Source organism: Watersipora subatra, chromosome 4 (assembly GCF_963576615.1).
Source record: "Watersipora subatra chromosome 4, tzWatSuba1.1, whole genome shotgun sequence".
In the NCBI taxonomy this organism is placed as follows: domain Eukaryota; kingdom Metazoa; phylum Bryozoa; class Gymnolaemata; order Cheilostomatida; family Watersiporidae; genus Watersipora; species Watersipora subatra.
The window spans coordinates 57,163,766-57,178,058 of record NC_088711.1 but is presented as its reverse complement, the minus strand read 5'-3'; the positions used below and the strand labels follow the sequence as shown (position 1 = coordinate 57,178,058).

Here is a 14,293-nt window from a genome sequence, read left to right as displayed (position 1 = left end):
CATTTGTATAAATTTAGTGAGATTGCTCGCTACATAGCCATGCATACATTGCTTTGGCTCCCTAATTGCTTTCAAACGGAGTATTGTAACCATTGAACTCAAAACATCTTTTTGTGGGTTTCGAGGAGTTTTTAGTTCAATGATTGTAACATTATACAACCCGTCCCAACGTTAAACCGACTGATAAAGCTGTTGTTTTCTTCCGAAATTCATGAAGTTCTCATTTTGATCTTTAATAGTTAGCGGTTTCCTTTTATCCGTCAGCTCAAATTTTATTCGCGTAATTCTCTTAGACAAAGGTAAAATGTATATCACAATTTTCTAATGAAATTTGTATTTGTTCAATGTGTAAGTTGAATACCAGTTTTTATACATTTTGTCGCTTGCAATAAAATACATGAATGTCGAATGTTAAGATGCTAGGCGGTGTTAATCTAATAGAGCAAATTAAGCTTTTGTTGCTCAAATCGGTTTCCAAATCTGCTTCTACACTTAGTGAAAGCACAAAACAATGGAGCAAAATGCATCTTTTATTATAACCTTCGTGGTGTAGCTTTTTATAAGCAGGCAAGCGTCACCTAAGCTTAAGTGAACCTTTGCCAGGTGGCTCTATCATTTTCACCAGAAAGGCTCCTCTTTCAGTTTATATCTCAAGCCAGGTAAATTAATTTACAGCTTGTAAATTATTGCACCTTCTGAATTAAACTCTTTTTTAATATTTTATCTTCTTTTAATCACTATAATTGAAATTAACATTTCAAATGTTGATAATTTGTTTTCAGAAACAGTCACAGGCTTGCACCTCACACAGATTCTCTCATGCAACCTTTTAAAGTGAATTCATTTAGTAGATAAATGTCAGAGATGGCTTTTACTTAAATATCTTATGGTGAATAAAAATGGAAACACATTTGGTGCTAATGTAGCTGCAGTGTCGAATAACTACAGATTGTTGATGGCAGCTATAAATGTAGCAATATTACTATGTTTCATATGAAACATATGAATTCCTAATATGAATACATATTGGAAAGCTATTGAAAGCAATCTTTTTCCTAACCTTCAAGCTTGGTTTTGAACAGACAGACACGGCTCTTGTTATAGTAAAGATCAACTTGAAAAGGGCGAGACAAAGTATTCGCAACCATGAAACCTCTGCATCTCTGCGCAAAAGTTCTTAATCAATAATAGGATATAAAATTTTATGTATAGCCATTCTATATAAAGAAAATCAATTCATATGTTTCATGCTTTTATGAAAGCCATCACAAAATTAGATCGTGGTTTCTTAGTTGTTTCTACATCTTCCTGTAAGGCTCGTAATCAGAACATGCTTTTTCAGGTTGTCGTATTGTTTTTGTAGGTTTTGTTTAGTTGAGAAAGCTGTTACAAAGTAGCTGACAACTGGTTGTACAAGTGATAGCGGAATTGGAATGCTTTTGGCATCAAAGGTAATGGGATGCATTTGCGGAAAAGAGAGCTTAAAAATAGAAAACCAGACGTATCATGTGAAATCGAGGCTTGGTGAAGGGTGAGTACTTAAGACCAACTTAAGTTTCAACCAGGATTTAGAGTTTTTTTAGTAGGCTGGAATGTTTTTGTCATGTTTTTCAAATCTAAGTCATTGCTGGCAATATTTATTAATCAATAAACAAGCACATCAAGGATTTGGCTGCGTTACCAAAAATCAAGTAGAAAAGGTATTGGGTGAAGTGTTAGTATGCTGGATGGAGTGGTTGTGCATAGGGATGCCAGTTTAGTCGTAGGTTGTTTGAAGGCTTTCTGGAAAGGTCTTCTCATTACCTTAGCTTATGAAAAGAACAGTATAGCTCTTACGCTTAACCAATTGTGTTATCATAATTTTTATTGGTTAACAATGCCTGATTGTATTAGATCGTATTTGTTTGGAATTTTACCAGCAACCTCAATTGGTGTTTTTTGGTCTGTTGGCTTGGCTAGTGTGCAAAATTTACACATAAGTATGCTACATTGCAACTTTATAAAAATAGAGCTACATAAGAATGAAAGCAGGGATTTGGCTTGTTCTCTTGTGGCTTTATTTTTCTTGTGGCTTCATATGTTCTATTATTATAACCTGTCTTTTTAGAATGTTCCGGTTACCGTAAGGTGTTTTTAAGTTTGATATAAGGAGGGATGCTGTTCTTCAGCCTTATGTATTGGTCTGTTTTGTAAATGTCATCACGATCATAGTAATATATCAGTGCAACCATGACTGTTTTTATTTTAGTCTTTATTTATTTTTTCATCATCTTTTGCCATCTATTAGAGTCAATACCTACTTTTAAAAAAAGATTTTTGACTGGTTTTTGAAATTTAAATTGAGGCCTTTGGTTGCTTTGTCAATTGGGAGTACTACAGTTGGTACAACTTATCTCAGTGACTGTCAACAATATAGTTTCGCAAGTATCTGGAGAATATATCCAACAGGTCCATCGCTCTCATTATCTTCCACACTTTGTGAAGGCACAAAACTATGAAGCAAAATGCATCTTTTATTATAACCTTCGTAGCGCAGCTTTTTATAAGCAGGCAAACGCCACCCAAGTTAAAGCGAACCTTTGCCGTGTGGCTCTATCATTTTCACCAGAAAGGCTCCTCTTTCAGTTTATATCTCAAGCCAGGTAAATTAATTTATAGCTTGTAAATTATTGCACCTTCTGAATGAAACTGTCAACTGGTAGTACAACAGTTGACAGGACAGGCAATCATGATCTATCCTCGCAACAAGTTCGAGCCATCTCAAACGCATTTGGCTAAGGATTGCTTTAATTGTTGGTGTTTCTGCTCCTTTCAATACCTCAGTATTGGTGATTTATTCATTCGTTGGATATTTACCTACTGGTCACTGTCACTTGAAATTTTTCTTTGCCACAGATAACATATCTTTTTGCTAAATTGGCCAAAGTGAAATTTCAATACTTGCTGATGAATTTTTAGGGGATTCAGTTATGTCGACCTTGTCTCCAGTGCTCGCACACACAAAACCTTCGCTTTAAAGAGAGTCATGTGTCATTCTAAAGAAGATGAGAAAAGATTTCTAGCCGAGGTTGAATACATGAGAAAGTTTGAAGAACACCCGAATATAATATCTCTTGAAGGTAGTGAGGTTGTTGCTGTCAACAATCCGGCCTCTAGTATCGTCAGCAAGATCTACATACTGATGCCATTCTACTCGGTAATTAGCAACTAGTTGCACCATTTACATAGACTAGATTCATTTTACACTCACTGAAGCAAATTTGTAAGGTAAACTAACTCATCTGAAAGCCTATTTAGGATTATCCCATTGAAAGGGTAGATAATTCTTAATGGGAATTCTCAAACTGTAAAATATTAGCATTTATAGAATTTATTTATTATAGACTTACACATTGTTCATTTCCCAATCTGATACTTTCTATGATGCAGTTTGTCAAAAAATGATAATTTGTGACCAAAATAAAATTATGGGTAGGCCTACAAATTACATAATAAATAGGCACCTTATGATGGAAAACTGCAGGTAAATCAGCCCAGATATTCTAGTCTCTTCAACAATAAAGCTGTAGTTAGCAACATATTGGCTGCTGGTATATAGCGAGTGATCTGTATGTTTAGACTATACTGTTATTTTTCCTTATGCATATACATAAAATCATTTGTCTTATCGCCTCTTACGGGTGTGCTAAGACTCCCTCTGCCTGTGCTAGATTCTAGCTACGGAAATGATGAAGTTAAAAGTTAACTGAAAAATCATAAATTACTATGCTATTAGTGGCCATAACTTTACAAATTGCAATTGTGATAATATTTTTGCACAATTGTGACTAAATGCTGCCATTTGCCATTTTAAGCATTTTATCAAGCGCTGTTATATGCTGCCGTTAATATAGTGCTAGGAGGATTATGGAACAATTGGTATTGGAGTTACCTACTCTTGGAGTTACCTTCAGTTTAACAAAACATCAAAACCTTTTCTGGGAGTGGCTTAGGTAAAACTATATTTTCATTCATGCTTTTTCATTATTGGTATTATGGTGTATATATGCTATTATATATATTTGTTATTACCAATATATAAATTATATTATACTCCTAACAGTTTGATGGTGTTTATATTCATTTACTGCTTAACTTAGCTCTTAAATTGTTTCATGTTTTGTAAAATAAATGTTTAAATTTTTTTATTTTAATTAAAAATATCAAAAAATTAGTTAGTTTATGAATTGGAATAGCGAAATTTATTCAATTAGTTTTTTTCTCACTAGAAATAAAATTGTTAAATATCTGTGAAAACTTAAGACTGATTACAGTATACAGATCCTTTGCTTGTAGTTATGTCAGCAGTTTTTATTATGAAAGGCAAACAATTCCACAACATATAGTTAGTACTAACTGAATGCGCGGCCTTTGCATGGGTAATAAAAAGGTTTTTGTGCAGAAATTTTCTTTTTAATCAACATATACAAAATTTATCATTCTAACTTTTAAATAAAGGTATTTGTTTATTTCTGTGTATTCTATAAGTTTAATTAAGTTTATGCTGTAAATATATACATGTATATATTTATAAATCTGGGCATATATTTTTTCTTCCAGTATTTCAAGCTAGCCTGTCTTGACAAACTGTTTTTGCGGAGTTGTCCCCCACCCCCCCCCCCCCCCCACGAGCGGGGCGAGCAAAACAACAGGTTGTCACAATACGCACTGAAACCCGATGCATCAGCTGCACTGAAAGGGAATTGTTTTCTTCCGTGTATGCGGCTTGACTGCGATGTTATGTCGGTCACTCCATTAGTAATCAATCATAACAGATTTAGCCCAAAAATTTATGTAGAAAAAAACAGAATAAAAATGTTTAACCAGAAACCAGTCTCTGCGGTAAACTTAAGTAGAACTTATGAAGAAAATAAATTAAAACTAAAATCAATAAAAACAAATAAAACTTACTGATACAAAAATACAGATAAAACTGACTGAGTGCACAAATAACGACATGTTTAGTTGCTGCATAAGTTCTTAAGTTCTACTAAAGTTTAAAACAGAGACTGGTCGCTGGTTAAACGTTTTTGGGTAGCTTATTTTTTCTACATAAATTTTTGGGCTAAATCCGTTATGATTACCAATGGACCGACATAACATCGCAGCCAAGTCGTATAGACGGAAGAGAACAACTCTCTTTCAGCGCAGCTGATGCATCAGGTGCAGCGCATATTGTGACGAGTTGTTGAATTGCTCGCCCCGCTCGACGGGCGACAACTCCGCAAAAACAACAGTTTGTCAAGACAGGCTAATTTCAAGCGTGCTAGATGAAGTGTGGGTATTTTAACCAATCATTGTTTAAGATTATCAAGTATAATATGTATGTCCACAATTATTCCGTAGTATGGCAAAGTGTCATAGTATGGCAAGCACGCCTGTCTGCAAAACCTTGTTTCTGACTTCAATTCCAGTGTGAAGTAGTTTTTCTTACGTATAATTTTTATTGCTATAGCTGGACATATGACAGACAGACAAACAAACACTTAGATTTATATATAGATTAATTATATGTATTATTATGCACATATTATATGCATACAGGTTTAGTAGAAGAATGAAAATCTGTTTATTGACCCTCAATGAATAAATGATGGTGGCTGCCACCATGCTTGACACAGGGATTGAATTCTTGTTGTATATGCATGCTTTTACACTGTCTTTACATTGTTGGAATAAAATGGTTCAGAAACATAAATATTTTACGTAGAGCGGAACTCTCCAAGATCAAATCGAGACGGGGCTGTATCTGCAACAGGCCGATCTTTTGACAATCATACGTGATGTAGCTAAGGCTATCAAGGCTTTTCATTCCAGTACACCAAAATTAGCTCACAGGTTAGTGGCCCCCATCCTGTCCTTTTGAGTGGAATAACTCAACTCTGTTCACTTGCTTACTGCATTGCTGGCATCATTTACCAGCAACAATTTTTATGTAAACATTTCTTATGTGTGTTACACATTGTTTTCATTTACAAACTTATAGTGTTTTGGAACAGTTCGCTTTAACTCTATACTCTGGCACTGCATGATCTAGGCTAGTTGGATAAGTATATTATATTTGATTGAATATTCAATTATTGTTATATATTATTTTGTTCAATTAATTTAAATGTATTAATACATAAATATTGCGGTGCGTTAAAAATTAAATAATAATTTAATAATCTTTGAATTCAAAAGAGATAAGCTTAAACACGCTTGAAAAATTATTATTAAACTATGTCATAACCGTGTCCTTTTTAAAATTTTATTCCTTTCATTTACGTTTGTATACAAACACTGTCTAATACGTTAAAATTAACTTTGGACAAGTAGTATTTCTAAATATTTATTATGTTCAAAGTGAACATTCTTTGAATCCTCATTATAAAAATGCTTCAAGCCATAAAGAAAATCGTAGTAAACTTTCAACTGGTTATTTTGTTAAAACGCATTTGTTTAACGTGATTTAAAAGATAAAAAAACTAATATTTTTGAATTTTTATATCAGAACATTAGTGTTTACACAGTAGTGTTGCATTCACATGCTGCATCGTTCTACATATACTGATAATATACCATACTAATAATGTATGATATTTCACAGCACTTATGATGTTGTCATGTAGTGATTCTGCACTCTTATAGCATCAAACTAATATACTTTGTTATACCTATCACAGAGACATCAAACCTGCCAATGTGTTACTAACGGAAGCAGGTGGGGCAGTTCTCATGGACCTAGGTTCTATGGACAAAGCAGTTTTTCATGCCTCCAGCACAAGTGAGGGCCAGAGATTGCAAGATGATGCGGCTGAAAGATGCACAATGCCATACAGAGCTCCTGAGCTCTTCAATGTACAACTAGACGATACTATCACCGAACTAACAGATATCTGGGTGAGTCTTGAAAGATTTTGGTGGTCTTTGCTAGATGTCTTGCTGAGTTTGGTAAGGTTTGTTGTGAGAATTTGTAGACATGGATATACCGGAACGGTTTTTATTATAATTATGGTCAAACGCTGACTAAGGATCACCTCAGTTTTTTAATTTTGACATACAAAGTAAATTCCAACATTGCAGTTTTGTAACTCGGTACATACCATAAAACCTTTATTTGAACACCACCTTTATTTGAACATCACCTCTAATAGAATGCCACTATAGGATAAGGGTTGAAAAATACAGTGCCACCCTTTAATTGAGCGCCACCTCTATTTCACTGCCTCTTGGACATTCTCTGATCTTTACGAACCCATCATAGAAACTGATCAGTAGGAAAGTGTCAACAAACTGGTACTAATACGTAATGACTTGGCTACATCAATAGCAATTAATTCTTTCGTTGTTGCTGTAGTCGTTGGCATGGTTTTAGTGGCAGTGTACCAGATACTGTGTAACATCAGAAATGCGCCCTGATTCGAAGTCACGAAGGCCTGAATCCGATCCATTGTCTTCAGGTTTGTCCGGATTTGACCACATTTGTCAGAATGTGGTTTATAATCTGGCGTAAGAACTTTAAAGTGTTTTGACGAACAATGAGAATACTCTTCAAGACTGCTGTACGACGTAGTACGATGGGTAATAGTAGCCATTGCTATGGTGTAGTGAAGGCTGTTTTCTAACTCCAAAGATTTACAGTTTTGTCTTTAAAATCTTGAAAGCGACACCATCGAAATAATTAATAACTATCCGGCTAATATGTTTTATTCAAAGTTGTTCCTTGTTTAACTCAGTTGGATACTTCAACTTATATGAAAAGGTTTTAGCAAATTTGCTGAGGCTGATGGAATCAATGTTGCTCTGCATGCGAGATGCATGCGAGGAGCATGCGAGGATGCAGAGTGCAAAATATAGGCGACATCTTATAGGCAACATATTAGCATTGCTTTGCTCATAAAAGGTTAAATTCATTTTTCTAAAATTCTGACAAGCCAGTCGAAAAATACAGTGTCACCCTCTATTTGAACGCCAACTTTAATAGAACACCACTATAAAGGAAAGGTTGAAAAATAAAGCGCTCAAATAGAGGTTTTACGGTAAGTAAACAGTTCTCCTTCACATAGTTTAGTTCCATGTTGCTCAAATAATATTAAACAGCGCCTCATACTTTCTATCTTTATTTTTTAAACCATATATTCAGTAGTTGTTGTGAGCGGAAAGAGCTACTGTTTTTAATAACAAAAACAAATAGTAAAATAAAACGGGAGTTTTATTTTATTATTTGTTTTCATTTATTATTTTAAAAATAAAATATAAAATACATGTCTGGGTCTAATGTTTAAAAAAATATCTGAAGCCATCTAGTAGTTATCATGAGGAGAAAATTGAAACCAATGCACAGGAAAAACAACATGACGCTTATAGCTTAACAGTCTATGGTTAGAATGAGCAAACATGTGGATATATTTTTTTGCACATTCATACAATGACGAAGGGGGATTTATTATTAGGGATAATGGACGAGTTTGGGATGTTTTGGGGTGGGAATGATTATACATATAGATTGGCTAGTCAAATAGATGGCGGGGTGAGATATTTAAGGTTGATGTTAAGCTTTGGGCTATCGTTTAATATTAGCTGCTATCTTGTTTTTTTATTGTATTTGTTTAAAGATGTGATCATCTAGTTATACTTTAGTTTTCACACGCAGATATTTTTCTTAATTTCATTCGATACAGTTTGAGTAAAACCCTGTTGACATGGAAAAATAATCTCCGCCCTGCTGCTGAGCTGGTACTTTTATGATAATTAGCATGCATTATGTTTTCAGGAAGTAGTTGATTTAACAACTCTTTTGGATTTCAAATCAAACACGAATTGAGAAAAATTACCTTAGCTAAAATTTTCTTTTATGTCAAGTATACAGTATGTGAATCCCAGCTTTCAATATTCCCAGTCTTTTAATATTGCCTCGACTTACTTTTGGCATCATTCTGCATTTGAATTGAACACCGCATGCTCATAGAGTAATCATAACACCCTGGTTCAATTGAGCTATCAACTCGAACAGGAAAAATGTTTGTTTATGGCATGTGTTACTCTTTAAATTTCAGTTTCTAAATTGATCAACATACCCTTTCCCTGATCGAAGAATGTATTAAAATCAGGATTTAATGAGTGCGTCCAATAAAATCAAACTTTCTTTCTCAATATAACATATTCTTATCAGTGCTGCCAATTGTGCTGTTAGAGCCATAAGCTTATCATGTTTTGTGTTGTAGTCATTTGGATGTTTGATCTATGCCTGTATTTATCTTTGCGGTCCATTTGATGAGATACAAGCGAAGGGAGGGAGCATGGCACTGGCGGCAGTTGGTGGCAATGTCGCCTTCCCTGATCAACTCAAGTAGGTTGTTATCACACCAAGTATTGTTTAAGATTAATGTGAGTTTTTAATGCAGGCTGTTGACCTTTGATTAAAAGTTGTTGATCCACCATTCATTTGGGTCGTTGTTGACATCTCTGTTGAAATGGGGGGCTCTTGACCTGTTTGACACGCAGCTTACCTGTTAGGTGTAAATGGTTGGATGTGTGTTTAAATTAGTGCTGGGCAAGAGTTCTTGGCCAACGAGTTTAGACTTCGCCGCCTTCCGTGCGAGTTTTTGGAGCATCGGGTAGCTGGCGGTGCTTGGCACGACTACTTCTTGGCCAACAGGTCTTTTGGGTATCGGGTTTGTTGATACAGGTTTTATGTTTAAATTTTCCAAGCATACATATCTTAAAATTTACAATGCAATTATAATTCTATTCAATTTATTTCTTATTTTTTACTATTCTCTATCAACCGACATTCTTGCTCGCAGCGTTAACAGGCGGGTTGTTAACTCTTTCGTTGCCATTCATGTACAAATTTAGCTATTGACCTACTACCAGCCAATTTACCAAAAAATGCCGATATTGTTTCATGATATGTATACAATATTTTTTTCAATTTCAAACTTTATCTAGATCATTTTTGTTATATATTTTATTTTTCTAACATGCTAACAAACATTGCAAAAAATACAATATATGGGTCTATCCATAAATAAATGGATTTTTTGGCAAAATTTCAAACCAGTTATTTCATTAAAATAATGCTTCACATATGAAGTATACATACTAAACCCTAAAATAGAAAATAATTGTGGGGGTAGTGCTCCTCTATCATGTTTTAATAGTTTGCTAAAGTTAGTGAACTTGCACAAAATGCTTTATAGCCATAACGGCAAGATAGAAATGCTTGTACAGGGTATACATACTACTCTGAACACAAATATCTAATTGTAATGGATTTCACAATGGCTTTGCTGCCCGTTAATGCATAAATTGGTATTGTGTGCACTGATCTATTGGTGTGGGGCTCTTTTATAAGTTGCCATGTTTTGAGTAACAATGGTGACAGGAAACATCAATAAGTTTCTACTACACTTGTATTATTAGTTCAAAATTAGTAGTAATTTGTTTTCAACGCTAACTTTATACGCTGTACCTTTAACTAATTTCAGTTTTGCTCAAAGTTGCACATGTTTCCGAAATTTGCGTCACCGCTGTTACACTGTCACCATTGTTACAACCCTCCACTCATATGATTATAGGATTCATTTGAGTGAATTTCACATTTAACAGTAATTTGTGGTGTTGTTGATGTTCTCATGTATGAGTTACTCATTATATTGTAAATTTAAGCCATTGTGAGAACTTAACAAGCTTCTTCTAGCAAGCTAGCAAACGGTTGCTACCTTACTAATGTATTACTAAGACTTGCGACTCCGATATTGAGAATGGTTCAAAATTTAATCAAATCTACTCATGGGAGTAACTTGTAACAAGTGCTTGAAACAGAATATTGTTAGGTGGAAAGTCTGCTGGTCATTTCTGCTTTCAACATGGGTAAGACAACGTCAGCAGAGCAGATGCGTAAATATCGTAACAAAATACGTCAATGTTCAAAATAATAGACTCAATATTTGACTGCCCAAGCTAGTCAGAATCAAACGAGTACAACAAAAAGAAGAGCTCAACTTACAGAAGATCAATTGGAGGAAACTCGAGAAAAAGCAAGAATTAGAGTTTAGCAATACAGAGATCGGGAAAACACTTTTGAAAGGAAAATTACCAGGTATGTACATTCATTTTTTTCTTCAAAAAACTTAATGCTTCACTACATCTGCGTACACTATGGATGTTTTAAGTTAATGTTTCAAGTATTTTGTAAAAAAATTTTTATTAAAGTTTTAATTCATTTTTTGTAGCCACTACTTCCCAATTTGGCAACCCACAATCTGAAGATGAGGCTGTAAAAAGATTGATCGAGCACTTCTAAACAGCCCAAGCAAAGGTTGCCAGACTGTCCATAAACTAGCAATGACAGTTGGACTATCATTGTTGGAAAATGGCATTAGAGATGAGAAAAGATAAAATAAAACAAAGAAATAGAAAAATAAAAGTATGCCATTGAAAAGTTTCAACTTTTTACTTTTGATCCTGATGACCATGCAATTAGTGATCCAGAAAGTGAGTGCAATTCCGAACCCATCAAACAACTAGCAAGCACATTGAAAGAAGGTGATTTTGTGCTAACATTACTGCCTGGAAAAAAGCTTCTAGGCATTATGTAAGAGTGGTAAAAAGTGTAGATGCCCTCGAAGCTGAAGAGCAGTTTTTTTAAAGAGGCCAAAAAACACTTTTGTTGTTAATACAAAAATATAGCATGGGTAGAATTTCATCACATAGCCAAGTCACTGTCTTGTGCTACTCTCTCTAAAAGAGGTCAGTACTGTTTTACAGAAGATTTAGAGCATGCAGAATGATCTAAAACAATTTGTTAGTACATTCTCACAATTACATGATCAATATTCATTGTTTCATCTTACGTTATTTAAGCTTAATCATGTTTGTCATGTATTATAACTATTATATTATTATATTTTACACTTGGAAACCAATAAAAAACATTTCAAGTTAAGGCTTGTCTATATATATTGTAATCATTAGCTTTAATACCATTATTGATCTCATTGCAGTGAACTTAAATACTTTTAAGTTTACAGAATATAAGAAGCGTAACAATGGTGACAATTGGATGTAACAGCGGTGACATGTTTACAAGCAAGTAGTTCACCACTACCATCTAATATCTGTATAAATTTTAGTACATATGTCAGCAAGCTTCTTTCAAATAAGACAAATAAGTTTTTATAATTGTGCTTCCCGCCAAATCAGAGAGTTTTAAGGATAAGCAACTAGCTCTTCAAAATGCATATTTCTCTGATGTAACGCGAGTGACACACTAACTAAAATATTTCTCAGTAAAAATTAACTTTAGTGTTACATATTATACATCATTCGAAAGAGCTTGTTGAGCTCTATAAGAATATCTGATTTAAAATCATCTTAAATGCAATACCAATATTTTATAAATAAATTTCTGCTCTAATTGTAACAATGGTGATTATGGATAGACCCATATCTATACCTTGCACATGGATAAAGCGATGTGAAGCTACGATCGCTACGAAGCTAAAACGACCCTCTACAACGTTCCTTACTCTTACAAAACTATTACTTTCACTACCATCAGAGTCAGTACTGCTATAGCAATTAACTGTGTAATGGCAACAATCTGAATCGGTTATAATGTCATCAACATAAGTAATTATCTGTTTTCTAACTCGAGAGGTACTCACATAAAACTTACACAAACAATGTTCATTTTCAAGTTGGAAATTTCCAAACAAAAATTTTAAATTGTGTCATAATTTTAGGCTAACTTTATAGAGAAATATCAGGACATCACTGTCAATACCATGGAAGTCCTAACGATTGTTGGTTGTTTTCAATGGATAATAAAATTAGGCTACTACGCATATGCTGGGAAATTCGCAAAAGTGCACATACGGCAGTCGACCATCGATTTTGCATAAATGTGCATACGGCAATGAAAGAGTTACACAGTGCTTAGAGCGCAGGGCACAATAAACCAAGTTTTTGTTCACTCTACTCGATGGGTCCGTGTACCAAAACCCGAAATCGCAAGTCAAAACCCGAACCCACAAGATCGAAATGCTCAAAATCTCTATTACCCGAGACTCGAGAGAAGATGAACCCGCGAGTTCAACGAGTTTTATTACCCGTGCCCAGCACTAGTTTAAATAGAAGACTGATGACCTGTCTGTTTAAATAAAAGACAGTTGACCTGTCTGTTTGAATAAAAGACGGTTGACCTGTCTGTTTGAATAAAAGACAGTTGACCTGTGTGTTTAAATAAAAGACGGTTGACCTATCTGTTTAAATAAAAGACGGTTAACCTGTCTGTTTGAATAAAAGACGGTTGACCTGTCTGTTTAAAATCTAGATAGAAAGCTGTTGATCTATCTGATTAAATAGAAAGCGGTTGACATGTCTGTTTGAATAGAAAGATGTTGACCTGTTTGGATAGAAGACTGTTGACCTATCATTCTAAATGGAAAGCTGTTGACTTGTCTGTTTGAATTGAAAGCTGCTGACCTGTCTGTTTCAATAGAAGACTAATGACCTGTCTGTGGAAATAGAGATGTTGACCTGTTTGTTTGAATAGAAAAATGTTAACCTGTCTGTTTGAATAGAAAGCTGTTGACATGTCTGAATTAAAAGCTGTCGGCCTGTCTGTTTGAATAGAAAGATGTTAATCTGTCTGTTTGAATAGAAAGATGTTGACCCGTCTGTTTGAATAGAAAGATGTTGACCCGTCTGTTTGAATAGAAATATGTATGTTAACCCGTCTGATTGAATAGAAAGCTGTTAACCTGTCTGTCTAAATAGAAGACTAATGACCCGCCTGTTAAAATAGAAAGCTGCTGATCTTTCTGTTGAACAGAAAGATCAGCAGATGGGACAGGCATCATCAAGATGCATCATGGGACAAGTTTGATGGATATTACTACTGCATTTGGCTTTACAGGTATTCCTACAAGTGGGTTGAGCTCAGCAAGTCAATGCTGAGTGTGCAGGCAGACCTCAGGCCAAGCATAGATGTAGTCATAGACAAGCTAGAATCCATCCAGAATCATTTGGAAAATAGAGTGTGACCAGGCACTCGCATATTACAGGTGGCAATCTCATCGGTGCTCTAAAGGAAGCCAACTTTCTAAACCGTAAACTTTATAAAACATGATTTTAGATTTACAATTGTTTGTGCAAGTTATTTATATTAAAGGCTCTTTAATTTCTAGGTTTTTAATTTCTAATTGTCAGTTTTTCTTTTTGTCCGCAATAACAAAACAGTGCGATGTTAACTTCTATTATATTC

At 34.5% G+C, this 14,293-nt stretch overlaps 1 protein-coding gene across 1 annotated transcript; it reads left to right on the top strand.

Moving 5' to 3' along the window:
• The first annotated feature begins 166 nt into the window (after positions 1-166).
• LOC137395225 (serine/threonine-protein kinase 16-like) lies at positions 167-14,281 on the top strand. The gene is made up of 7 exons (XM_068082072.1): positions 167-299; positions 1,364-1,531; positions 2,959-3,196; positions 5,750-5,877; positions 6,705-6,921; positions 9,246-9,370; positions 13,946-14,281. Exons 2-7 carry the CDS (start codon positions 1,434-1,436, stop codon positions 14,070-14,072), a joined length of 933 nt encoding a protein of 310 aa, XP_067938173.1. The 5' UTR covers positions 167-299; positions 1,364-1,433; the 3' UTR covers positions 14,073-14,281.
• Positions 14,282-14,293: the final 12 nt, after the last annotated feature.